General features: G+C 42.0%; 1 protein-coding gene across 5 annotated transcripts; it reads right to left on the reverse strand.

Moving 5' to 3' along the window:
• Positions 1–405: 405 nt before the first annotated feature.
• On the reverse strand, positions 406–27,226 carry ap3d1 (adaptor related protein complex 3 subunit delta 1). Of its 5 annotated transcripts, XM_069150390.1 has the most exons (35): positions 26,923–27,226; positions 24,200–24,295; positions 23,184–23,264; positions 22,827–22,907; positions 22,595–22,702; positions 22,344–22,473; positions 21,563–21,702; positions 21,290–21,363; positions 21,112–21,161; positions 20,661–20,710; positions 20,218–20,266; positions 18,318–18,463; positions 17,656–17,804; positions 17,304–17,534; positions 15,935–16,166; positions 15,649–15,794; positions 15,289–15,430; positions 14,805–14,876; positions 13,937–14,012; positions 13,563–13,762; positions 12,932–13,005; positions 12,557–12,580; positions 10,626–10,794; positions 10,254–10,397; positions 9,763–9,816; positions 7,516–7,623; positions 7,056–7,211; positions 6,577–6,624; positions 5,850–5,870; positions 5,252–5,441; positions 4,853–4,941; positions 4,242–4,327; positions 3,783–3,904; positions 3,471–3,550; positions 406–3,326 (listed from the first exon to the last, which is right to left on the reverse strand). In XM_069150390.1, the coding sequence occupies exons 1-35, from the start codon at positions 27,016–27,018 to the stop codon at positions 3,231–3,233; spliced, it is 3,810 nt and encodes a 1,269-aa protein (XP_069006491.1). In that variant the 5' UTR covers positions 27,019–27,226; the 3' UTR covers positions 406–3,230. The 5 variants fall into 5 exon arrangements, with proteins under 5 accessions (XP_069006491.1, XP_069006493.1, XP_069006495.1 ...); XM_069150392.1 differs by lacking the exon at positions 12,557–12,580; XM_069150394.1 differs by lacking the exon at positions 9,763–9,816.
• Between the last annotated feature and the right edge of the window lie 116 nt (positions 27,227–27,342).

Consider the following 27,342-nt stretch of genomic DNA (forward strand, 5'->3'; position numbering starts at 1 on the left):
TCGGGTGTTGTTGTTGCTGCCGGACATAAAAGAAGCGCGGCCGAGGGACCCTTTGCGTTCAAATGAACTAGTTGTATACAAAATAATGAACCAGAATCCTGCAGCCTTGTCAGCTGAACTTTTCTCAACTCAGCTGCTCGCTGTCAGTCAGAAGAGGTCTCGATTACTTCTTGCCAAGCAAGGCTTTCTGGGAATTGAAGTTCAAAAGCAATACATCTCGCTGTATTGATCAGATGTCGTGTTGATTTGCCAAGAACATCCTCTGTGTAATAAAATATAACACCACACCTCCTCCATGCACATATGAATGTCTTCCGCTTCATTCACACAGAAAAGATATTACACATTTTGGCCTGTGTGGCTGTTAATCGCTTCACTGCAACACACAAAAAAAGGACCACAGCAGCTTCTTATAGCCTTTATTTATTTTTTTTTAATTTGGGTGGACTTTCTTGAAAGGGAATGTAGATAATTTATGTTGTCCCCTTAAGAACATGATATTGTACAGCTTCATAATTGAATATGGAGAAATAAGAAGACAGGACCTTTAGAAATCTGTCATATGAGAGTATATTTCAATGTCACAAGCCAAACGTGGTAGAATAACTCACTACAACTGAACCAACAGAGAATTAAGACAGAGTGGGTCGCCTCTCAGTACACTGCTTCTTCTCGTGACCTGTTCTAGTTATTATCCCGAGCCCCATGCCCTCAGTGTCATGACACCATACAGAACCCCCTTCCTTCCCCTGTGTTTAATAATTTAAAACATTCAATGATATCACTTTTTTTAATTGTCTGACCTTAGAATAGATAAAAACACAATACCATCAAAAATAGAGAATGGTCAAGTAAACTTCATTAAAAAAAAAAACTAAAGAAAAAAAAGAAAAGGACAAAGTGGAATGACAAGTGTTTGTGTAAGCATGTCCATGGAACAGGAAGAGGGAAATAAAAAGTACATTCCTAATCATAATCATGCAATATACAAAGTTTAATCTAATATTATGCACAGAATGATCAGAATTAGGACAATGTATGATTAAGGGAGTTTTTTCTTGGTTTCACTGATAGCAGTCATTTTCAGGAACAGGGAATACATACATCATTATTTTCTATTGACATTCCTGAAAAACAGCTGATCACCTCTGTATACAGACTCGACTACTGGGCTGAAGATCTAATGGAATGGCTGACCTGAACTTCAGGTCACAGACATCATTATCATAGTTGTTATCTACTAGCAGACAGATGTGAGGGGGGTCTTACCAGTATATATGAAGAGACGCTACCAAGTCAGTTTTTTATCTTGCTACTACAAGGTTAAGTTGCGCTGGACGGGGTAGTGACTTGAAAAATGAATGACACCAAATTAAAACATCACGTACCACTGAGAGATTTCTAAGAGGAGGCCAATTATTATATTATTTAAATGACCTTTCTTGTTCCTCATAACTCATTAATGCACAAAAAAAAGTGGCAAGGCAGTTTCTGAAGGGAAGAAGAAACCTCAAGGATTTCTCTGGGTACAAGTCAGCTTGGTTTGAGCTACTGCGATGCAAACATCAAAGTGGCACAGGCGCAGACTTTTCACATGATTTCACATGAAGACGGACTGTTGACAGAGTGGATGTGTCCTTACAGTTGAAACCACATTGACTAATACTTATTCAGAGGGACCCTGGAGCCACTGACTAGTTAACAGTATCTGCTTAAAGAGAAAACCACTTCAGCAACCTGATCTGCAGACCAGCTGGTTTTAAAAACTGGAGACAGGTTGATAGTGTAACGCTGGTGTCCTTTAGCTCAACACATGTGGACTTTTTCTCACAGAGCAAGCAGGGCAGTGATGTAACATGGGCAGCTCTCTTAATGCCACATTATTCTGTAAATAAGTTGAACAGGTGGTGATAAAAGTGGAGCACCACAGTGGCTTCAGCGAAATAAACCATCCTTCTGTATATCAAGAGTAATATAACATCTTCTTATGACTAACCAAACCATCTGTGAGTTGTGGATGAGGGGAGGAAAGGTGGTTTTGACCAGACAGAAAAACTGCACTGTGTTGAAATCTCACATTACACAGTACACTCTGCTGCCATAGTTTCATTAATTTGTTCCATTACTCCCATCATCTTATTTGATTCATGAAAATAATAATATGTTGAAAGTCTTGGAGAGGGGGAGGGGTGTTAATCTGCAGTTTAGCACAGTTAGATCAGCAAGCAGATATACTTGGGAGAGAGGTGGAGCTCTAAAAGACTCGTGAAGTGCTGGAGTAGGTCAGACTGCAGGGCTAAGGCACAGAGCAAAACCACTTAGTACTGTACAAATGACCCGTAGTGCCACACAAGGATTCTGTTAAACTAACACCAGCAAATCTGCTCTGAGCCTTGCCAAAAGGCAAGTGGGGCAACGGCCCTAATACAAGTTTAAAAACCCATGCCTTATATGTACCTTTGGTTTCATCTCTGCTCTATTGTCATTGCAGTGGCCCAGTGTCTGGTCTTCTCCAGGCACCAGGTCAGTGGTGGGGCGGCACGTTAGAGCTCCAGCTACCACCAAAAAGAGTCAGTCACATGTTTTTTTTCCGGGCCTGCACAGACGAGCAGTACGCACACTCGTGTTTAGTGAGTAGAAAGAAGGGGGTGAAACGAAGGCGCAGACGGGCTTCAGACAAAAACAAAATGACAAGAAAGAGACAAAACAACAAACAAGAACAAACCAAAGACAAAAAAAACTTAAAACTTCAAAAAGTAAAAATACAATTCAACCATCAACAGCAAAAGTCCAGTTGTCAACATTACATTACATGACTGTCACAGACTTAATTGCCAACAGAGCGGAGGGTGGAAAGGTACGCAGGAAAGAGCAGAGGACGCAAGGTGTCCAGAAACAGGAGCTCAGTAAAGTCAGAGTCAGGGTGGAACAGGGGGTGACTGCTCGAAAACCAGGAAGTAAAAATGAAAGTGCATCGCAGAGAACACAGAGCATGTACACAATGAGTCTGTAAAACAACATCAAGTATGAGGGAGTGACCACAGAGCTCAGAGGAACAACAAAGTGAGGGGCACCAGAGGAGAAGGTAAGAGGAAAGAAAGCTTGCGAATTTGAGGACTCATAAATAGGGCTGAACACGGGAAGTGCCAGCCGCAGTGTTTCGTAACATCATTATGTTGTGTTTCAGGGGGAGGAGAGGTGGGGGGGCACCCTGGGGCTGTCGGACACAATCAGCACTGCGAGAAGGTCTGCTTGATCTCATCCAGCACATTCCCAAGCAGCGTCGGCTCGTCACATTTAGCGTCAATGGACACTGTCTGTCCAGACTGGAAAAAAACAGAGAGGGAGTGAGACAAAGTCAGGGTTACTGTGTTTTACTTTAAACTGGAGTAACACCAAGATTTAGGCCACAAAAATCTGAGTCCACTGGTGAGAAGAGAATAAAGGAGGAATTTCAGTGGTTCACTTACAGTTTTGACCAGCAGACAGACGTGGTGACCCTGGATAGACCTGCTGTACATGGAGGCACAGGAGTCGATCCTCTCCACAACTGAACAAGGAACACAAGTGTCAGCACAGTCACACAAATGCAGGAGATCAAATGATTAGCGTTCTGATTATTGTTAGATTTTTGGATAAATTACCAATCACAAGTTTCCTCCAAAAATTATAAATGCTTTTTTCTGTATGTGAAATAGAGCAACCTTCTGGTGTCTTAATGTTTTAGGACAAGTGGGTCACTCAGAGAAATAAAACATCTGTATGTTTTGATGTATATGTACCAGAGAAGTGGTGGTGGAAGCAGATCCTGGCCAGTAGGTGGTGGAAGGGCATGTTGATTCCCTCCAGTCGGACAGAGCTGCCATTCAGGTCTCCAGACTCCAGCAGCTTTGCAAACGCATCACTGGCAGAACAGAAATAATAAATTAAAAAAAACAAAAACAAAAAAAACATACCATTGTGAAATTCACAGTAGATTTTCAGCAATCATACTTTTTCCTCTTTGTACCAACATAATTTTGGAACTGGGCAGACAAGGATGAGACATTTATGCAGCCCAGCAGAAGACCAGAACTCTTCTCTCGTGCCGTCCTTTAGCCAAAAAGTCACAAAATGTCCTACACTAATAGGCACGTTGTCACAACGTTTACTTTGTGATCAAAGTGGAAACACAAAGACACCCAAAAAAAGTTTAATGACTCAATGGTTTAATCTAAGTGACAGATTATCAAATCACCAACCTGTAACAAGGAGTAGTGATTAGGTAGGAGGTGCAGGTAAAGTGCAGTTTGAAGTCCAGTTTCTCGTGAGTGGAGGAGTCCTCGTTCTGTGGGAACGCAGCACAACAATCCATTAAAACACAAAGTAACATGGCACCTGACTGATTCCCTGTTGGCCGCTGACCTGTGGAAAGGTCTGAGTAAACAGTAAATTACCAAACATCATGAGGATCCAACTCATCTACCACTCTGCTTCTCTAAAGACTGGCAAGATTGTTTGTAAATAGAGTTTAAAGGATACACACAATAGGCTGGGGGCAGTCAGCCCTTTTTTGAACTTGTTCAACTATCTAATGGTTGTAAATGTCCTTCTCAATCTTAACTGTGTTATTAGTTACTCAACAAGCACCTTCGAGTCATTTTGACCTCTTAACAGTGGAATAAGCAGCAGCTAAATAAATGCAGAAAAGCATCTAAAAACTGAAAAAAAAAGCTGAGCAAAGCATGACTGAGACAAAGTGAGGTTTAAAATATAATACCGAAATACCCCTCATAAGGTGTATTTGTGTGATTCTCTTGCAATGTCTTTTAATTGTAGTATGAATGGTGTCTGGGTGTGTTTTTCTACTAACCTTGACTATGAAGGTGAGGGTTCCCTTCAGCTTCTGCGGCATTACGATGCTCTGCACAGTGAAGACAAATCGTGCCTCATTGGACACTCCTTGAACACAAGAGACAAGATCACTGTAAATAACAGGACTCAACTTCCCAAAGTGAGGTTTAAACAGATCAGACAGTGTCATCAATACAAAGAACCTTCTGCTCATGTGCAGTTCCAATCTCGGTGATAACTTGACATTTGATGACTCAAAAATATTACATTGCAATGTGAGATCCGCACTGTTTCAGAACAGTACAGTGAAAATGCTACACTTACCACAAAAATGTGTATTTTGCATCAACTATTGCAACTATTACCATAGTAATCAACTATTCCATTAAAAACCTGCTTTGTGCAGATAAACACTGACCAGGGGGAAGTTGGAAGGGGACGGTGAGGCCGTCGTGTGGACCAGAACCTTCTGGCCTCTGCAGCTTGCAGTTCAGAGAGTCCAGGACGTTGAACTCCATCGATTTGAGGAAGCTGTCACACTTGTTTTCAAATATAACTGAGACCACCACCTGACTGCCATCCTGCAGGTTCCCCTGGATATCGCACACCTGGGTGGGAGGAAATGAAAAATGAAATAAAAAGAGAAAAGAATTTTGTTATAAAATAAATCTTTCCATACTGGAAATTACTGATCAAACTCAAGCAGTCCCATCTGGTATCTTAAAAACTGAGCAATGATTATTTAGAGAAGGCACAGAGTAAACAGCAAATCTGATGGAATATCCCAACACTAAAGCACACGTCACCATTTCCAAGAACCAGTCTGAACACCAGGAGATAATCACAAGAACAGAATTATTCTCAGAAGCTGAAGCAACACTGCTGAGCTACAGAAACACGAATGTAGTTTGTCTGCCTCGGAGGCCAGACTGCGAAGAGCAACAAGAACAGAGAGAAACACGTCTAGGAGAGGAGTTTTAATAATATTCTGTCACTGACAGAACTTTAACCAATACCTGATCCGCATCCTCCATCATCTTTAGAGAGAGAGAGAGAGAGAAAAGGAGAAATCTGTATTTTTTTTGGTACTTTTTTTTTACTGCTACTGTTGTTTTCAATAAATTCCATTTTATTATCAACACCCTAAACATGAACACTAGCATGTGTGTTCCCACATTTGTTTACACACAGTGTGAAGGGTCAGTCTGGAGAGAAGATTCAGACGTTTCCACAAGCTTGTTTGCTCACCTGTTACTTGATCACTTGTTCTAACATTTTACTTATTAATCTTATTGCAGTGATAAGGGGGATGTGGAGCTGCAGGAACACAGCGCAACACCAGCAGCAATTCAGGGCAAACATCACGTCGTCGATCAGATTATCAAAATGCTTCTCAGTTACCAGACAAAAGCGTGTGTTGTCATGTAGCAAAAACAAACATTACACAATCTTCCTATATTATAAAGTAAATTAATTTAACATGATTAACAAATTAATTAAGAATGCCCAACGCAATCTGATTATGTTTGATTAATTCATCTGGTCCTTTGTTGTTTACAGTGGGAACGATCCTGGTGGAAAAAAGCATGAATACGGCTCTAGATACTGAGATTTTAAATAAGGGAAATTAAATGTTATGAGACAAATGAGGCCAAATGGAGGACAGTGAACTGAAAGAGAGAATTTTCCATGCCGAGTGGTAAAATTTGGTCCTGCAGCAGCATCCCAGGCACCATCACTCACCATCTTGATGTAGGAGTTCTCAGCCAGCAGGCAGTAATTGGACATGGGCTGAAAGGAGAGAAGAGCTCGGGTCAGATCAGGCATTCTCTGTCACTCAGTATGCTAACAAGGCAACAGGAGCTCGCTCTACCTAGCTGATGCATAACAAGCAAGGCAGAGTGTGTGTGTGTGTGTGTGTGTGTGTGTGTGTGTGTGTGTGTGTGTGTGTGTGTGTGTGTGTGTGTGTGTGTGTGTGTGTAGCGGTCAGTGGGTTTAAATAGGGGAACAAGGAAGAATGGCGATAGATGATCCTGTCTACTTGCAACATTGAGTTTTTTGCACGTTGAGTTCAGGCATAGAAACGCTAGGATGCTAATTAAATTAAATAAATTACATTTTTACTTTTTCAATGCACAAAATAAAAATATGTAAGGCTACACTCAGGAAGTTGATTGTTGTTGTTCACAGGTCTAGCTGTTGTTATTGTGTTTAACACGGACCGGCAGAGGCTCTTCCTCTTCGACGGTGCCGTTCTGCACCGACTCTTCTCCACCTCCGTCACTGTGATGGTGATGGTGATGATGCTTCTTCTTCTTTTTCTTCTCCTTCTCCTCCTTCTCCTTTTTCTGCTTCTTCTTCTTGTGTTTGGAGGACTTCTGATCATAAAAAAAACAAAAGAACGAGAGAGACAAACAATTAGTAATTCTTGCATAATTAATGCTCTGAAATTTGATAATCACAGAGGTTGAAAGCAGATTGTTAATGAATGTAGGAAAATGGTAGATATATTCCTCCAGAGACCCCAGAAAGTGGCCGGTCTCCGCCACATAACTTTCACAGACTTGTGAGAATGAGAGCTGCCAGTGTGCTGCATCTCGTCGGGGCATTGTGAACTGGAATCTCGAGCACTACAGCCAAACTTTGTTCTTTGCAATTATTGCATCATCAGCGGTGACTCACCGTCTCCTCCATCTCTGTGTCTTTGGGCTCATCAGGCTCAGAGTCTGGCGCTGTGCCAGAGGCTGCCTCAGGCACAGGGGCTACTTCTGCTGCTACTGTTGCTGCTTCCTGTTCTCACACACACACACACACACACACACACACACACACACACACACACACACACACACACACACACACACACACACACACACCATCAAATAAACACATTAGCAAGAGCAAACACATCATGTAAACATACAGTAGCGTTTGCCACGTCTGTCTCGATAGAGGTAAGTGAAGTTAGTGAGTTCAGTCAGTCATTCATAGAAAAAGTCACTCATAACCAACAGCAACCTGCTAAGTGGCACATGCAAGAATACTAACCAGGTGAATGAGCCATGAACGCCTGACCAACCACTACGCTCTGTTTGTGTGCCTGTGGCTTAGTTTTGAGATCACTAGATCTGCTGTGCTAACCAGCTTCACGAGCTGCAGCTCAAAAATCAAAGAGCCTGATTTACAAGGTCCTCGTGATAGCCAACAAACATGCAACTGTCAGATCTGTGATGCAAGTGTGACAGCCAATACAAAAACAAGTCTTCCACACAGACATGTTGAGACATCTTTCTAGGTCAGCTTTTACTCTGGGGCTGACAGCTCAAATGATTAAAAACCGAAATCCCCAAAACCAAAGCTAACATGCCCGACAGACCTGCTTTAACCGAACCTATCTACAGATAAGTAAATGTAAAACAACGGCTGTGTTCATATCTGGGTTAAATGTCAAAAGCTAACTTGTATGGTTAAAGGAACAGTGTGACGCTTTTTCCACTTATTTTTGACAGTTAGATGTGAAGATTGAACTGCTGAGCAGGAATCATCAGAGGCTCAATAACATAATAATCATTAAACAATATTATGGCAATTTTGTAAGTACTGTGACGGCATATATTGTGATTTATTACCTCTACTCAACTGCAAATTTGCCCCAAAGAAAAACTTTGTGTCTGTTGTGTTTGCCCTAATAAAATAAAGTTTTCAGTCTGTTAACCTTTCATTATATCTATTGCAGCAAAATGGGATTGTAAAGCAAAAAGACTGATAAACACAGTCATAAAAATGTGTCATAAATGTTGCATGTTCCTGAAAAATTAATTCATGTATTGGCACAATATTACCATGAAAGATATCACTACACTATGCTGCATTTCCACACCTTTGTTTTTCCACATATAAAGAAGGGAAACAAGGTGGGACAGCTATCCTGTCTATTTCCAAAAGTAACAATTTCTTGATCTCAAACAATCAAAGAGCTGATTTTCTTACATTTAATAGTCTTTTCCTTAAAATGTCCTTTCATATCATTAAAAGGGAGAAGCGGTGAAAGAAGCCGTGAGGTTTTTGTTGTGAACAAAGAAAAGTTGTTTACATTCAGGTTTTCATTCCACAAAAAGTTGTGTGTATCCCTGAAGCCTGTCAAATGTGTTGAAGGCATGATTTTTTGAAATATCTTAAAACCTGAATAGTTCACATCCATGTTCAATAGCTAGCAGTCTTGTTGTGTATGCATGCATGCACATACAAACAAAATGAGGACCTTAGTGAAACATTGGTCCATAGGCATCAAATACTCCACTATATACTTTTAACTGGACTTTTAGGAAATGTTTTGGGGGCGTTTTCTGTTTCTTTCTGTAGGATTCTGACACTTTAAAGATCACACATAGATAAGCAAGACCCCACATGAGACCACCGAGGGCGCACATAGAGAGAGCACTTGACGATGCTGTGGTGACACCAACAAAAGAAGCGGGCTCCAGATTCCAAGAAACCTTGTGACCTCTGCTTACTCGTCACCACCTCCAACTACAACAACAACAACAACCAACAACAACATCCACTTTGACCTCAAGACCAACACGACACCCAACGAGCAACACAAAAGCTAAGGAAGAGAACAACTGGCACTGTGAGAAACATACACACACACACACACACACACACACACATGCTAGAAAATAAGACGTGTTATGTGACCTGTGAAAGAGAAGGTAGCTGTCTAAAAAAGGTGTGAGATGAGGAAAAAATAAGACACGTGATGCATATCACGGCTGACTGTATGGAAAAACAGGTCTAAGAGGTAAAACAGTGTTATGGAAGAGAAAACGGAGGAGATGAGGGCAGGACAGAGAGAGAGAGAGAGAGAGAGAGAGAGAGAGAGAGAGAGAGAGAGAGAGACAGAGAGAGAGAGGGGGGCGACTCAACCTGGGTGTTAGAGGGCACTGGAGCGGTTGAGAGCCAGAAATCCAGGTCCGAAACCTAGAAGAGGAAGGGAGGGAGAGGAGTGCGAGGAGGTGAGAGGGGTGAAGGCCAAACAGGTTCTGTATCTTACTACTATTCATGAAAACGGATACAGAGATTACACTGTTCTATTTCATGAATAAATCAAGTATTTGGCGAGAGGCTGCACAGTCTGCTACGGGGAAACTGATACTTGATCACTACGGCTGACTGAAAGAGAGGCTGGGAAGAAGCAATGGAAGTGTTGAGTAAATGAAAATGATCAAACATATCTGTTTGCATGTAACCTTTTATAAGAAATGGTGGACTATATGTAATGGCACTCTCAGGCTATTTTTGATCAGAAATTCTAGATCAGATAATTTAATCAAGTTTCAGAATCAAACGAAATATTCAATAAAATCTCTGTTGCTAGGTAGGAAACAGCCGTGCTCCAACATGTTCTTAAGGCATACCTCAGCACTGGTGGAAGTGGGCGGTGCTACCACCTCACTGGTTTCTTCTGATTGGACCACGGGCTCGTCTGCCTGACCCCTGAGGAGGTCCTCCTCCTTTTCTTCATGTTTGTGTTTTTTCTTCTTCTTCTCGTCTTTGCTCTTCTGTGAAAACAGGAGAAGAAATTCTGCCCTGTCAGTCAGGCTGAGAAGCACAAACACAGAAGTCATCACAGTAGTTGACAGCTTGCTTTTATTCTCCCCTCACTCAAACTGCTCCATAAATTTGGTTTACTGTTTTTAAGAAGCAGCTTCACGAGTCAGGTGGTGAGCATTGTTTCCCGTGAGAAAAATTGCATAATCCCAGTGATTAAAACAATATTTTCACCTCACCTTCCTCTCTCTGTCTTTATCCTTCTTCTTCTCCTTCTTTTCTTTGCTGCTCTTCTTCTTGGGCTCCTGCGAGGCGACGCTCTCCATCTCTCCATCTTCTGTTGGGCTCTTGACAACCTCTGCTGCACGGTGTGACCTGACTGGTAGCTTCTCGCTGTCTGCAAGCGGTCTGGACAAACAAAATGGACAGATAAAACATTCTGACTTGGCGTAGATGACGATTGACGAGGTGATTGTGGTCCAACAATGATCTGAAATATATTTTCAACCTTCCTGCATTCTTTAAGTGAGTGATTCATTTGTTAGAGAAGGAGAACAAGGCGTGCAGGGTGCAGCAATCCACCATACCCAGCCACATATTCTGCACTGTGAAGCAGCGAAGGTCTCAATCAAAGCACTTAATTAAGTCATTTGTCCAGAAGAGCTCAAAACAATAACATTCTCAGATAGTAACAAACTACACCAATAAAGAGCTGTCAAGTTTATTACCTCAAAGCTGGAGCCTCAGAAGAAACAACATGCACTGTAGCCCTCTGCTGGCTATTCTCTAGAAAGACAACGCTGTCTGTCAATCTCTAGGCAATAACACATTTATTGTTCTATATTGTTTGTATTTGGTTTTCAAGATGTATTTACAGTTTTAGTTTCTAGTTTCTTGAAGTAAATAGTCTGGTTTTTTTTGTACCATTTTAAATTAATTGTAGTTATTAAGCCAGAAGAAAAACTTCATAATGCTAAAGTAACCTTGAATCAGTAAGAACAAAACGGAAACTAATTTCGGCCCAATTGATTCATCTGTTAACCAATTTTACTGGCTGATATTGGCCAATACTGGTATTGGTGTATATATTATTCTATACGATTATTTTTTCTTTTTTAAGAAAAGATAATCTAGAAAAGAAAATATTGGGATCATTAATAAATTGTTCTATTTGTTTATTTATTTATATTTGTTTACATTGATTAACTGTTTCAATGCATTGAAGTTATCTTTAATGATGAGGTTTATTGTTAAACTGTAAAACATCCTGCCTCCATTACATATCTTTTGTCAAAGGTGTTTGATAACCACATTTAGGCCAATATATTAGAATCAGAATCTTTTTACTTCCTAATATCAGTATCGGGCCTAAAAATCCAATATAGTTCGAACTGTAATTATGATAACATCTAATAGGTGCACTGATTTCTCGGATTGTTTTATGCCTGATTAATAAATCCATCACCGTCTTCACAGACAAAATTATCTCCATTTCAGCATTTGTTTAAGGGCACATGTTACTGTTTCTCCATTGAGGCCAGACAACGTGCATCCACTCAAAAAGAGTGGGTAACAATTTGGATGCATGCCAAGTCCACCGAACTCATTTTAGGAGGGCCTGTGAGCAAAAGAATAATCTAACCCCACCGATAAGTTTTCTAAAAGCATTTTGATGCTGATAATCTTTTCCAAGAAAAACCACAATGCTTTATGGAGTCTATCCCAGGAGGACAGATGGTGAAAGATTAAGTCCTGAGAACATCAGCAGCAGCCAATTACAAATGCTTTCTTCTATGAAATCTTGTTTTTTTTCTTCTAAAAAGATATCTTGTTTTAAGGTCAGACAAATTGTAGAACAGTTTGTTCAGGAACAGAGATGCTGATATTGTCAAGCTTAGTAAAGTGAAGTTAAGAACAAAGAAGCAGGGTAAGAGAAAAGGGACACTGATAGATACTGATATTGCAGTAAGTCAAAAGCTATAATTGAAAATGTATAGGAAGAAGAGCAGAAAGAGGAAGCGGGTACTGCAAGCTCCAAATGAGTAAAGAGTGAACAGCTATATTAGTGAAAAGAGCAAGACGGCTATTTGAAGGGAAACAAAGATAAGAAGACAGAGAGGCAGTCCGTGTAGAGTCAGAGCCCAGGACCTGTGGCTGGGGTGCTACTCACCTGCGCCCAGCCGCTTCCACCAAACTGCCCACACAAAGAGGCAGTAATTGGTGTGTGTATGCAGAGAAAAGAGGAAGCAGAAAGCAGAACGCCATGAGAAGAAGGAGGGAAAAGGGCCAAGTGACATTGGCTTTAGTGCTGTGCCCAGAAAGAGCCTCGGCTATAATCAGGAGAAAATGATGAACTACAGGTTAAAAACAAATACACACAGGTTTTAGGGTTTCTCAGCTAAAAAAATGACTTTGAACATCAGGATTTCAATAACTGGTTGATTGGTTTAGTTAAGATGTGGAAATGAGGGAATTCAGCAACGTGAACATGAAGAGTTAAAGGGATGGAGGTCTGAGAATTGGAGCCTATATGGCGTGAACTCACTTGTCCAGGTCGATGTCCAGGGCTTTGTGAGGATCATTGGGGTCTTTGTCATCATCATCACTGGGTAAGGCATTCTGAAGAGAAGAGAGGGTACAAGCAATAAAACAGAGTTAATAACTTGCTAAATGAATCTATTACCACAGCATGGGATTCATTGAGATATTGACTTTTAGTCTGTGTTGTCTCAGAGCCGAGAAATCAATAAACTGATCAACGATTGTGGTGTTCAATTCTCAATATGATACATATTCAGGTATACGGCGAGTGGGAATTATTTTTGCTTGGGCAAATGAGGAGCTCAAAGTAATTATTGATCATCAGGAAAAATTATTTAAAAAAAAATGTTTAAACAAAACCAAAAAGAAAGAATTTTTTTTTAGCTTCGAAATAAATTTTATTCATAAAAATTCCTTCCTACACATCCTTTCTTTCTCTAATGATTCATTTAATTATGGATTATAATACCACAAATACATGATAGCTTTTCAATTCACAGTAAATCCTAGTTTGTAAAGTACAAGCGTATAAATTGTAATAAACGTAACTTTGCTAATCAAGTATATTTCACTCATCATCATGTTTATATCTCAGCAAGTTTGTCTTAATGTTCAAATTTGAATCCTCCCTTTACCTCTGGCATCTCCTCTGTTACAATGTCGACCATGTGCGCAGGCGTGATGTCCTCCTCGCTCTCCGGGCCCGAGTCGTGTTTCTTCCCTCGTCCACTGCGCTTTTCTTTCCTCTTCTTCTTCTCCTTCTTCTTCTTCTCTGCTCGCTCTTTCTGCCGGCGCTCCTCCTCCAGCTTCACGTACTGGTCAGACATAGGTAGACCTGTGGGACGGGGAGGAGAAATAAGCACCGCCTTCAACCCGTCGTTCATTGTAAGTATCATGTGTTCTGTTAAGATTTACGTTAATGTGCTCCATTTTCATTCTGGTATAATCTTGACAGAGTCATGGCAGTGAAATGAGTGTTTTGTGGTGATGCAAGGACTGCGTGTCCCACCTGGTACTTTGAGAGGCACACTGAGGTCAATCTGCACGACTGGGATGTGCTCCACCCCAGCAGTCTCCTGGTACACCTACACAGAAGAGACGCTTCATTTAAAACATGAATGTCACTGAAAACGGTCTCCTGGTGCACATTGTCCATACCTGACCAGGACTACATTTATTTAATGCTATGTGCTAGTGGTGGAGCGGTTTGCAAAATCTATGGCTCAGTTCATAACATGATCTTGCCAATTTCAACATGCTTTCCATGTACTACGCGAAAAGAGTTAACGACTGTTTGCCTTCATACAAATACTCATGAAGTACATAAGGAACATAAACATTCTTCATTGTCAAATCTTAATTAAAGGAACATGTTTCCTAATTAGTCCAAACCAAAAATACAGCTTTGTTATTTTTAAATAAAAATAACCACATTAAAGTCTTGCTTGGGTGTCTCTCGTAAAGGGGGGTGTCGGCAACAGAGAGCTTTTATCTCCCACTCCGTATTGATGCAGTAGGTTTTTCCAGTTAACTTTCAGTAGCCCTGGAGGTCCACCCGTCTGTAGCAAGAGTTGTGTTGAACAATTCTTCCTCGTTGCATGTTCATAAAGTTCAGAAATTACTTCCTTGCTTAAATTGCAGCAGAAGGAGAAATAGTGCAGTTCAGGTGCTTTATCACATGCCGAGATCCTGCACCCTCCACGACTGCATATATTTTGCTATAACTTTCCCTAATGCTTTAGATCTGGATTTTGCCCTGTCTGAATCTGCCCGAAGAGGCTGATTAAATGCTGCTCTTGCTTGAACCGTTCCACCCCTACTATGTACATTGAGAAATTTACTGTTACTAAAAGACTGCTAAAAACTGGTACACATACCTTCTGAGAGGATGGAGAGGCCTTGATGTAGAACGGGTTGTTGGCTTGCTCCTGCTTTCTGGCTTCTCTCCTCTGCGGGTGGGGAAAAAAACATTATTCCATTAATCAATGAAAAACAGCCTTCCTCAGCTGGAGCATAAGCAGGGATCGACATGGAAAGCCAAATTAACTAAAGGTAGAACTGTGAGAAGGTCAGTACAGTTTGTTGAGACACTGACAACATGGTTATGGTGACATTAAAAAACCTATGTCTTGTTTTTAGCATCTTTCGTTCATATATTTACTGGCATTGGGTGAAATAAAATGTCCTCATGTAGATGAAAATGTTTTTTAGAACATGATAGAACTTTCAAACAGAATTCATGAGCTAAAAACATAAAAGCTTTTTTTTGTATAACCACATATAGCACTATAGAGCTGAACTATCCCTAAAACGCTACTGCTCTGTTCAGTTCATCAATGCAGCGATCATTGACAAGCGTACCCTTGCCAGCTCCTTCTCATCCACCTCGGTGTGACGGGGCCGAGAGTGTTTGGGCTCCTCCTTGGAAAAAATCGCCTTGGGCTGCTCATCCTCAGACTCGCTTTCAGATGGAGGCTCATTGATCCAAGCATCCAGGTCCAGGCTACACAAACAAACATTGTCGCACCTCATTGGTCAAGACTCATTGACAGAGACATGCAGTATGAATAGAAAGAAGTTGCAGCTACTCCTGCTGGTATACCACTATGGCAAAAACAAAAGCTATAGATTTTACACAACAAGATTACAAACACAGTCAAAATATGTAACGATGTAGTGTTAAATCAATATGTTTGTCCCTCGTGTGCCGAACCAACTCACCCCTCAGGAACAGGCACTTTCTTCTGTGCCTTGGGGGCCACAGGGTTTAGTTCTCCGGCAAACAGCGCACTGACTTCTTCTGCCACTTCAATGTCCTTCTGCTGGAGTTTCTGGATGTACTTGACCAGCTGCAGGATGCAAGACGCCTGACGACAGAAAGTAAATTTCCGTTATCTATCCGATTTGCATGAAGTGGGTAACCTTTACAGTGTTGAAAGTCAACATCTCAGGTTCGGTTTTAGGAAAAAAGTCACAATGTGACTCATTTGCTCCTCATCTATCTTACTCTCTCCTGCACTTCAAGGTTGGCGCTCTGCACAAACAGCGGTAGCCTCTCTATCATCAGCTGGCTGGTTTCCTGTGCGGTTGTGCTGTCCGTGTTTCCCTCCTGGTTCTTTAGCACGGTGGCAAACAGCTTGGCTGCATTCTGCACGTACACCGCCTGGATGTGGCCTGGGAGGGTGGCCACCTTGGGCCGCAGCATGGCCTCCAACGTCTGCATAGGGTTCTCCAGGTGTCTAAGAGGAGGGAGGAGATTTTCTGTTATTACTGGTTGGTTACTCTCTACTCTCAGGAAGGTTGCGTACACAGTATCTGGGCTATACATTTGGGTTGCTGCAGACAAAAGCTAAACAAGGTAATGAACCTATCTAATGAAGCAAGTGTTGGGGGATTTCTCTTTCAACAGGAACCCTACGATTGTTTTTTTTCTTTTAACATTTATTTAAAAATAATACAAGTGTAACCAAGTCTAATTTAGAACTAGAGATTTGCTTTGCTAATCCTATAAAATGTCACTAAAGTTAGGCTGTCAGGGCTCAGCTCACACAAAGTTGGATGATCAAGATGAGGAAAACAGAGGTGGGAGGTAGTGTCTGAATTAAGCGCTAATTCATGTCGCTCTGGATTCATATTAAAGCAGCTCAGGCGAAGGTGATATTTTGTTATTTTTACACAACAGCTGATTCTAAATGTGATTTATGGACCAATTATCACAGAAGCATGATTGTGACACTAATACAAACTACTGTAATTGCTTTTTAAACCTAAAATATGGACAATCTACTATGCTGAAGGGTTTCACCCTATATTTTTATCACTGCATTAACCGTGTCTTGCAGGAGAACAGAATTGGTTCCTGCAGCTAAAGAAGTCATAGAAACGTAAATAAAAGCAACGTAGTTAAAATAATCTTAATTCTACTTTATCACTTGGTCAACATCTGAGGCAACTAATGTGATGGCTCACAGAACATGGCACAACACCTGCGGGAGGCTGATGCCAACTATTCATTCTTCTCAAGTAATCAGAAATGTCAACACCCGTTGTGCCCCTCTGTCATGACGACCATCCCACAAATGCTGCATTTTGCAGGTGTCTTGTTGACTTGGTCATATTAAGCAACAGAGTAGCAGAATTATCCTGTCTGTATAAGGCATCTGTCTTTTTTTTCCCTTTGCCAATGGCCGTAGTGCCAAGAAGAGAGGCAAAAGAGAGTAACTAAACAGAGAATGTGAACAATTCAATAAGGGATTTGTTGGCCACTGAGTGTAAGATATCTTTGTATTTTACCAAACTGGTACTGGATCCAAAATGGAAAAAACTATCAGAACCCATTCCTACTTTGTGCATCCCAATGAGAGAAATAGGCATACTCTGAGAATTCGCCGCAGATCCAGGCCGCGGCATACAACACTTCACAGATGCCATTTCGCTGCATGTTGCCCGTCAGCAGGTGGGCGTTGTCCAGCAGGGTAGCCATCTGGGCAACGGCAAAGACCCGGATGGCTTTGACTCGAATAGCCACATCCAGCATCTGAGAGGCAATGAGGTGGCCGTGGCGCGTGCCCTCTAATCGGGTCAGCTCCACCAGGATACTGATGTACCTGTCAGGCAGATGAGGAGAAGGAGAAGATCTATACTATTCCAACAAGTGGAAAATATCAAACAGAGCTAACAGAATTCAGAGAGAAACACAAGACAATGCCGGTGTTCTTTAACACTGACCATTCAAAGTTGGTGATGTACTGGTAGTTGCTCTGGCTGCAGATGTCGATAATCTTGGTGAGCAGCTCGTCTCTGTAAGTGGTTCCTTCTGCTTTGTCTACATGTAGCATCAGCTTCTTTACAATTTCCATCAAGTTCTTCTTAGATACCTGGAGAGAGCAGGAAGTCCAAAGTGATGTAAAGCATGAATGTAAATCTTCAAATTCGGTCTCTTCTTCCAGCAGAAAAAGCCAGAACCTACTACAATATAGTTTAAATCACTGATAATTACATAAATTTGTACAGACAAGACAATATATTTTATTTCACTTGATGTAGAAAGACACCCGATATTAAAAGGGTTATTACAAAACCATAATCTGGTATAGTGAGAACGCGACTTGCACAATTGCCTTGCTGCTTAGTTTGTCTACTGTACTTGCCACTTTGGTGTGTGTGACTGCTTGGCAAACCTATTATGCCGCACTTAATAAATCAAGTAAGCTTGTAAAACACGCCGAGCAGCAGGCGAACACTGGCATTCACCAGCAGCTTCAGCAGAACTAATTTGCTAAAAACTGACAACAAATATAATCTGGCTCTATAAACCTTTAATACTTTAGCGGAATAATAACTAAAACCCAGCTGTAGTGATGTAAAAGTCTAAGGTTTGTGCTCCATACCATGCCATAGAGCAGGTCCAGAGCTCTCAGGCGGATAGATTCGTCCTTGTCATCCAGACACTGCAGGATGAGGTCCTTATGAGACTGTACTGACTTGGGGTGGGTCTTCAAGATCTTTGACATAGCCAGCAGGCCCAGGTACTTCACTACGCAAACACACAAACACACATGACCTCAGCGTACGTAACAGCCATAAATACAGCCCTCAGATCTACACTCCTTGTCAAATATATTTTACTCCAGTATCACCTGACATTATTCGTTGTAATAACTCCAAAGTTAATCATTATTATACTATTTCATTCATAAATCTGCCTGTCCTTGCTTTATTGTTACTGCAGTTACTCAACAGGTATAACATGATGTATGTCCCTACATCTATTTACTCTAAGATAAAAAAAAATAAAAATAAAAAACAACAACAACAACAACAACTATGAATGTGTTAATAAACAATAAATAATCATATTTAAATAATTACTCCCAATGCTCATCTTCACTGGGCTAATCCATGAAAGTCACATGGAAATCAACTAAATAAGAAAAAGGAAAGAAACACAAAACACATAGAACGATGGAAAGACACACACACACATGGGACGACACACACAGGGACAGTGGTTTTGTTTTGCTTCATCCTTTTGTCGTATCCCTCACAGTTCGTCCTACTCATACACCAAAGAATATTTCAAAAAAAATGTGGAAATCTGCTGAATCATGGCGTTTTATCATGTAATTCAGCAGAGACTAATGCCTCTCAGCTTTCTGGATCAATAGAACGTGTGTGGTGGTGACCTTGGATTGAGGTGAGGTCGATCACTGCAGCGAATACATTACGGAAAAGACCAGGGATGTGGCCTCGGCGTAACTGCAGGAGACGATGACGGACACCACTGCTAAATCTTGTACAGTGAAAAAGTAACAGTTCAGTGGTTTGTTGTGGAAAAACATTTAGACTGTGTGCAGCTTTTTATCAGTGAGAGACACATAACTGCACAAGAAATTCTGAGAAGGGTAGGAACGTATTTCATCTGATGTATTTCCACATTATTTCTGTTCATTAAAATGCATCTGAGACAAGTGCACTTTCTGAATTCAGTTGAAGTGGACATATTCAATGCCATAGCATAAAGCATCTAAAACACTGACTCAGGTTTGATTAAACATAATGCTGAAAGTACGTCAACTGACTTTCATTCAGCCATCTCAATTTAATTTAAATTAATAAAATGTATTTTACACAACGATGGACTGCCTTATTTCACTGAGGAAGTTTAAATGGGCTTTGACAGCATCTGAATTTATTAGTAATCCAGTCCAGGGAAAGTCTGCACTTTAACTTCTGCTTTGCACTTTAGTCACTGCTTTACTGGACAGTATTATGCCTAAAGTGTGACTACAAGAGCTCAACAAGAGGTGCAGTTAAAGGATAAACAAAACCTTAAACCACAGGCTCACAGTCTGTTCTATTGAGACCAGTGGTCTATAGTCTATTCCACACACACAAATACACGACTATCTATGTATGTAGGTCCAGATAACTCGAATAGCTGGATGCAGCAAGGGCCTGTAATTACAGAGCCAGGTCCTGTATTTGATAAAGGCAACCTGCTAACTTTTACCCCTTTTAAACTGAAGCAACAAACAGAGAAAACCCCTGTAAGTTGTTCATTTCCTGTGTCATACATGGGCTTTCTGTGGTGAAAGGATTGGATGTGACATCAGTATAACGGTATTCCAAGCAGGCCGCCTAAATTGGGAGTGAAAAGGTGAGATTTTTCGAGTTATCCAGAGTCAGGGGCTCTACGTTATTGTCGTCTAAAAGGGTGGACTGTTCAACAGTCAGAAACACGCAGACAATGAGAAAATGACACACTGCAGGCATTGACAGAGGGCTCACAGTTCTGGTCCGAGTCTTCTATCAGGATGCGCAGTTTCTGCACACAGAGCTGTAGGACAGAGAGCAGAAGAAAAACAGAGGGAGAAGGGCACAGCCGTTAACACCACTGTAAACCTTTCCACACCAGTTTCAGTCTTGTCACATGAGCACACTTCAAAGAAAAGAAACGAGGAAAACAAAAGTGGGGGAAATGAAGCCTATGTTAGATTGTGTTAAACAGCTTTCTTGTGCATTTGACAGTCATCATTAGGACAGAATGTGGAGAAAAGAAGAAAAAAAAGAAGAAGAGATTTATGAGACTTTCTAGCCTGTCTGAGAGTTGTGGTGTGTCTACTGAGGATTTGTTTGATCAGACAGACTTGTGAAAGCATTGTGATTCAACTGGAGTGGAAAGGGTTCAAATCAACATGTGGCCACATCACGCGTAGTCCGTAGAGACTTACCTGGATACTAGCACTGTGGTTCGGCATCCCAGAGGACAAAGAAATCAACACTGCAATGTAGGATAAAAGAAGCGATTAGATCTGAATGTGAACTAAACAAAGGCTCAAGATTGGGATTTATATATGACAAATCTGCAGGATGTTTAATGGTCAATAATGGTAAATTCAGTTTAACCGAGTCAAGTAATGTTTACGAAATTGTGGTTTTAGCAAGTATAGCACAGAAAAAGAACAAATGCATAAAATACAAAACTGCTTCTTTTTTATTTAAACAAACTTATGAGCTTATTCCTAGATGTAAAGGCAAGTTTACAGGCCTTAAAATCATCAAATAAATACAAAATAACTCAACAGTACTAAAAACTTTAAATCATGAGTCACAGTCCAACTACTGTAACAAGCACTAAACTGAGTCAGACCACTGCGCTGCCCACAGAACACCGTTACTGACCTGCAATGACGGTGTTGACACATTCATACAGCAGAGACATGGCAGAGGTACTGTGAGAGAGGAGGGCAGGATATGAATCACACAGAGAGAGAGAGTGCAGATTATTTTTCATGTATTCATCAGATTGGACTCATTTTACCATCTATGGGAGAGATTATAGTTGAGAATTTCATCTCACCTGTGGATTAAGTTTGTCAGCGGTTCAATCAATTTCTTCCCCAACCGAGGCTCCAGTGGTGTGAGCGCGCCAAACTGTAAAAGAGAGCAGTGATTTTTTTTTTTTTTAATGCGACTATTGCAGATACTGTTCTACCTTTTTTAACATTACAGATGACGCTCAATTCATTTGATAAGTGTCCATCTTTTCATCCATCCATCCAAAGGAAGAAATTACATTTCTAAACTGATGTGGCACCTCTTAAAGGTAGTTCCCTGCATCCTGCCGACTTACCAGCTTGATGATCTTGATGAGAACCCAGTTATTAGTGGAGGAGGTCATGAGTTTGAAGAAAAGTGGAGCCAGAGACAGGTAGTTCTTGGGATTTCTTCGGGCCAGCTCACAGATAACATTTACTGCTGCTGACTGGACGCCTAAACAAGAATAAAAATAATCAGAAAACAACAAATCTTAAAAAATGTAGAAGGTGCAAAACATAACTTATTTCAATGTAACTAAAAAGTTTATCTGTGTGTTATTGAATGCAGCCACGCCTTGTGCCATCACAACTGGTAAGAAATTGAAGATATGAAAGAATAATGCTAACATTTCTTTTTCAACTTAATCCCATTTGAAAGCAACTTGCAACAACAGTTGAAAGGAGCTTTTCGACCACAGAATCTTAAACCAGTAAATGCTAGCTCCCTGATATAAAGACAATAAGTGTGGCACCACTGGCACAGTCCTGCTTACATGCCAGATAAATGTCCTGCTGGATCATTTTGTCTGCAACAATACTGCCTGACAGCCCTGGAAGTCTAAAAACTGAAAAACCTTAATCTCATATTCTTCGTTTCTGAATAATTCATTGGGTTAAAGTGACAGAAGACGCCTGTCCCCAGGAGTTCCGGCCGGGTCTATGAGTTACCTCGAATGAGAAAAAGGTACATGTGGAGGGCCAAAATCAACATAGAAACAGAAAAACTAGCAAATAATGTTCTCTTTTCCCATTACAGTAAATTGAGTGACAGAATTTCCTGTGTAACAGACTGAAATGTAGTGCCTTTCTTGGTACCTGGGTCTGGGTCCTCCAGTTTCTCCTTGAGTCTGGGGAAAGCAGGGCGCAGGGACTCTGGGTACTTCAGAAACACTTTATACATGATCAACACAGCTTTCTTTCTGATGTAAGGTTTAGTGTGGGACATCTAAGGTGGGGGGGGGGGGGAAAGCAAAGGGAATAACACCTGTTAAAACTGAACTAAAGAAGAGAAAGTACTGGGAAACAATTTACCGGGTAAACCTATTGACATATTCTCCATAGCTCACCAGTGTCATGATGTCATTGGCCAGGTCCCGAGCCAGGTCAGGGGTCACAAAACAAGAGAGGCCGGTGAGGGCAACACCTGTGTCGTACTGGTTGGGACTGCTGAGATCCTGGAAGAGAAAGGATAAAAATAATATAGAGAAAAAAAGTCAATAAGACAGAAAAGGTTGGCTGAGGGAGACATAACGGTTCACAGACATTCACAGAGAGCACAAAAACAAGCGCATCACTGACCTTTCGGATCTGATTAGTTGTCAGCATGATGACATCTGTGCTTTCGTGAAAACACTGCGAGGCTGCCAGGTAGCCAATCCGCTGCGGGAGGAAACAAATACACGTTACATTATTACAACCATTTTACAGCCTGCTGCAGCGTCACAGAGATTTACCTATACAGCGTACTCTGCTCTACAATTTCTGTGTGAGCATCTATGTCTAGACCTGACTTAATCTCACAAACAGTCTTTCCTTAAGCATCTGTCTGTCATTAGTTTTGAACTTCTTTACCAAAGACTGCAGATATCTCACCACCAGATTTGTTGTGTTCTGAAACCTGGATTTTCAAGTCCAATCATGATATTCTAGTCGTACCTTGTATGTAAACTTGGAGGAACTCATGACTTCAACGATGTTGAAAGCTGCCCAGCTGACGTCATAGCCCAGCATTTGAAGCTGAAACACAGAAGAGACAGAGGTAGAAGGTGGACAAAAAAAAGGAGGGGAGGGGGTCTAAGCTAAGCTGTCTCTGTGGTGCACAGAGAGCCCAACTGATTTGAGTTGGAAGTTCTGAAAAGTGAGCACAGATGCTAATTGCAACAAGACATCTAAACCTAAATGTGTACTTGGGCTATGAATAGAAAGAGTGATTTCATTTAAAAAGGAGCTGCACCCTGTTCTCACTAAGTGCTGGTTGCTAGATATCTAACAAATGAAACTAAAGATGCAGCTTTGTATCTGTTTTGTACAAATGCATTAGGTGGCTCCTTTTATTTGACCCCGATGGAGATAGAAACTTTGCTTTGGCTTTGATTCAACTCGATTCTGTTTGAGTAGGAAAGATAATATACAAAGATTGAAGTCCCTGTGTGGTTCCCGTCTACAGCTCTCACAGCCAGACACAATTTCCCATTGTGTGCATGTCAACAAAATATGACACAATGGCAGTGAGCGGACCTGATTTACAAATTAAATACCTATCTAAAGACATCCTCTCTTGCAGGCCTAAACGTTTTAAATGATTTGTTACTTGTTCAAAATATATGGCATATATATACTGTGTATAACAATAGATGTCTTGCTTCCAAAGGAACAAACCGAATAATTATCTACTGCTTATGGATCAAATCTTATCTGTTTTGTTTGGTTATTTTCTTTCTTTTTTGAAGGGTGTTGAATATTGAATTGAATTGAACCTCCTAGAGCTTTGTATTAAAAACACACTGGCATCATTGTTATTTAGCAGACACGTGCTCTGTGCACATCTACCGAAGGAAACACAGGTGGGCTTACACTGACAGTCATACACAGTGGCTTATCCGTCTGTGCATGAGCGTCTGTGCGCAGCGCAGATGTGACAGACAGAGCCGTGGAGGGGTGAGAGATCTTACGTAGGTGAGCTTGCACACGGCATTGGCTTTGACAGCGATGTTGTCCTGCTTGAGCTCCTGTTTGATCTCATCGATGCATGTGGAGATGTACTTGGCCTGAGGGCAGACAAAGGATAGGACAAACAACAGACACCAGATCAGATTAGGTGGAGTGATATCCTGGAGTAGGAGGCTGTCGGAGCACCGGGAACAAGCCGGAGAATCCTGGTCTGTCTCTTGCTGCGAATCTAAGACAGCGACAATGGAAGTAGAGATTAGAGTCCCACCAAGTCAAGCTGCTTCCTCTTCCTCTCTCTATCGCTTATTGTTTCAGGCAGTCAAGTCCAACTTAAATCATGAGTCAGCGTTGGTAAAAATGTTGTCATTAAAACATTTCCTCACCGATACTGACACGCATTAAATGGCATCACTCGCCTGTGACATTATCATAAACAGCCTGATGACACGATCACATTTAAATACATTACGCTTGTTCAAAAAGGTCAGGTCCAAGAGAAAATTGTCCATGACTTCAGAGCCACAAATATGAACTAAGATCATGAGCCAATGATTTATCTCTTTTGCTCTAATTGCACAGTTTAAACACAAGTTATTTTGTGGATGTAAAAAAAAAAAAAGGTTATGGGTGACTTCACAGTGCTCTCATCTACCAAGACATTTTAACAAATGAACTTGTTCAGGAACCTCACGCCTGAATAAATGAGTGGAAGAGCGGTTGCTCGTCCAACCACTTCTATAATTCAACAGATTTCCTGAAATACTGCGCACAGGACTTTTCATTTAGAAGTGGGGAACAAGCCAAGTTAGACCTTTGCATGCACGCAGTCAGTTAGACATTGTTGAGAGGAGCAACCCAGTTGAAAACAAACACATATAGTTCTGTAAAGTGAGAGAGTGTGCTGGTCATGTGTGCTGGTCATGAGACAGGAGGAGGGAGGAGGGGCCTGTGGCTAGCAGGGCTGTAGGTTTTTAACACTGTCACCAGACACACACTGTGCTCCTCTATCACACTTGTCTTCAATTACCAATTCAGGACCCATTGAAATAACTGAAATGGTTGACTCCAGGCCAACACGGACAACCGCTCTACTGAGCTACACACTGAGCTGGAGCAAGAAATGAGGGGGCCCAGTGTTAGCTGATGCTAACCAGTGCTACATTTCTCTTTTAACAGACGGCAGCTACAAACGGGCCGAAACTTCTCTCTGAATCTCCCTGAATTACTCTCGAGACGTCCTCACACCTTTCTTCAATATGACTGCTGTTGCAAAAGGTGTGGGAGGGAGACTGTGAATGAATGAAGTGTGCAAGGACTCTGCACTCGTGAAAAAAACAGAGTGTATGAGAAACTGTGGGTTGGCCGGGGAAACGTCAACACACACTCAGGTGTGTACACACACACGCACGCACACGCACAGAGTATTAATATTTTAGCAAACTGTCCACTGTTGACTGGGCAACCATCACCTTATCTAGACAGCCCGGGTTAGGTTACCACTGCCGAGCAGCTCAGACCGTACACTGAATCAAGAGATCAAGCGCTGACGACCCTGACTTTCCGACAACACAAAAACAGACGAGCGTATTCGTGTTTTAATGTCGGTGACATAATATCCAAGTAACGTGTGCATCTACATGATTAAATCTGCTGGTTCAGCCCCCCGTTTGTTGTAAACGGATTGCTGATTTTCCACACTGGGAAAGAAATAAAAATGGAAAAGCAGGTTAGACACACCACCTCGACATTTCACACCGGACCTCCAGCCTGGGGCAGGTGTACACAAGGCAGCAGCTCAATCCGGGGATCCACCCCGTTGGTGAGACACCGGAGGAGCTCAGAGAGAGATGGAAACGTGGCTGTCCCAAACAGTGTCCTCTAATGCCCCCCCTCCCCCTCCTCCCATCCCACTCAGGTCTGATGCTGTGAGGAGCCTGTCATCACCCACAGAGCTGTGACGGGGATGACGTCACAGATTACCGATGGGATTTTTTTTTTTTTTTTCTTCCCAGTTTGAGATGCTGCTTGACTCGTTTGAAGTTTTTGACATGAAAACCCAGAATAATCGTCGCTGCATTTTTTTATTTTTTTTTTTAAACTGGTGAACACAGCAGGCCTCCTTCAGTCTTGGTCCAGGTCACCTGATCAGTAAACCAAGTCACTGTCGTGTCCTCATCTCAAATAGGTGCACACCTTCTCCCCCCCCCCACCCCCCCACCCCCCTACTTGAGCCAGTGTCAAAATGGCATTAAGTGTGTGCTCATTTCCCCCCCCCAGTGAATGTGAAGAGTGATCTCCTGGTGAAGAGTGATCTCCTGGTGAAGAGTGATAATCTGGCGACCTGCTTCCTCTCCCAGGCTGTTAGCTGGGTGAGCTAGCGGTCAGTAACAACACTATAATAAACCTCCGTGATTAAAAACCTCGGCAGTCAGCGTCTCTCCTGAGAGGGAGCGACAGCTCGCCTACACGGTAAAACGTTGAACGAGTTCCCGGTCGGCTGCTTTAACCAACGCGAAATGAGCGTTTCGTCGGCCGCCTGCTAGCGGGAGGGGAGGGGGGGGGGGACACGACCGAGCTAACGAGGACCGACCCGGCGGTAGCGGTTCAACGTCCGCTAGCTCGTCGCCGGTTACCGGAGCTCCGCGTCGACTCACCGACGTTAAACCGGCGTGAACGGTACAAACGGGTGTTTCGCTCGTTTTTTTTGTTTGTTTTTGTGTTTTACCTCATCTTCCTTGTGGTTCCTGATGCCACGTACTAAGTCCTGGAGGTTTTTATCGAACATCCGATCGATGCTCCCTTTGACGATCTTCAGAGCCATGTCTCTCCGGGACGTGTGGACCGCGTCTGTCCTGCAGAGGTCTTAGTGGGAGCCGACCGACCCGTTGCACCGTCTCTCATCCACCCGGGTACCGCGTGTACGGGGTCCGCTGCCGTTTACCGAGCCCGGGGAGGTGAAGCTGAGGCCAGACGGAGCGTCCTGTGCGGTGCAGAGACGCTGGCGGTGGATCAGTGTAGGAAATGGCTGACAAAATGGCGTCGAAAGTCAGCTGACCGGAGTGTTATGCGAGATTCTCATGTGGGAATCAGAGGAATTAAAGGTCCAGTCCCCCTTTCAGTGCCGTGTGGCACCACTTAAAACTAA

The sequence above is a fragment of the Embiotoca jacksoni genome, unplaced genomic scaffold (assembly GCF_022577435.1).
Source record: "Embiotoca jacksoni isolate LCO1_2020_lvr unplaced genomic scaffold, fEmbJac1.0.p SCAF_16, whole genome shotgun sequence".
NCBI lineage: Eukaryota > Metazoa > Chordata > Actinopteri > Embiotocidae > Embiotoca > Embiotoca jacksoni.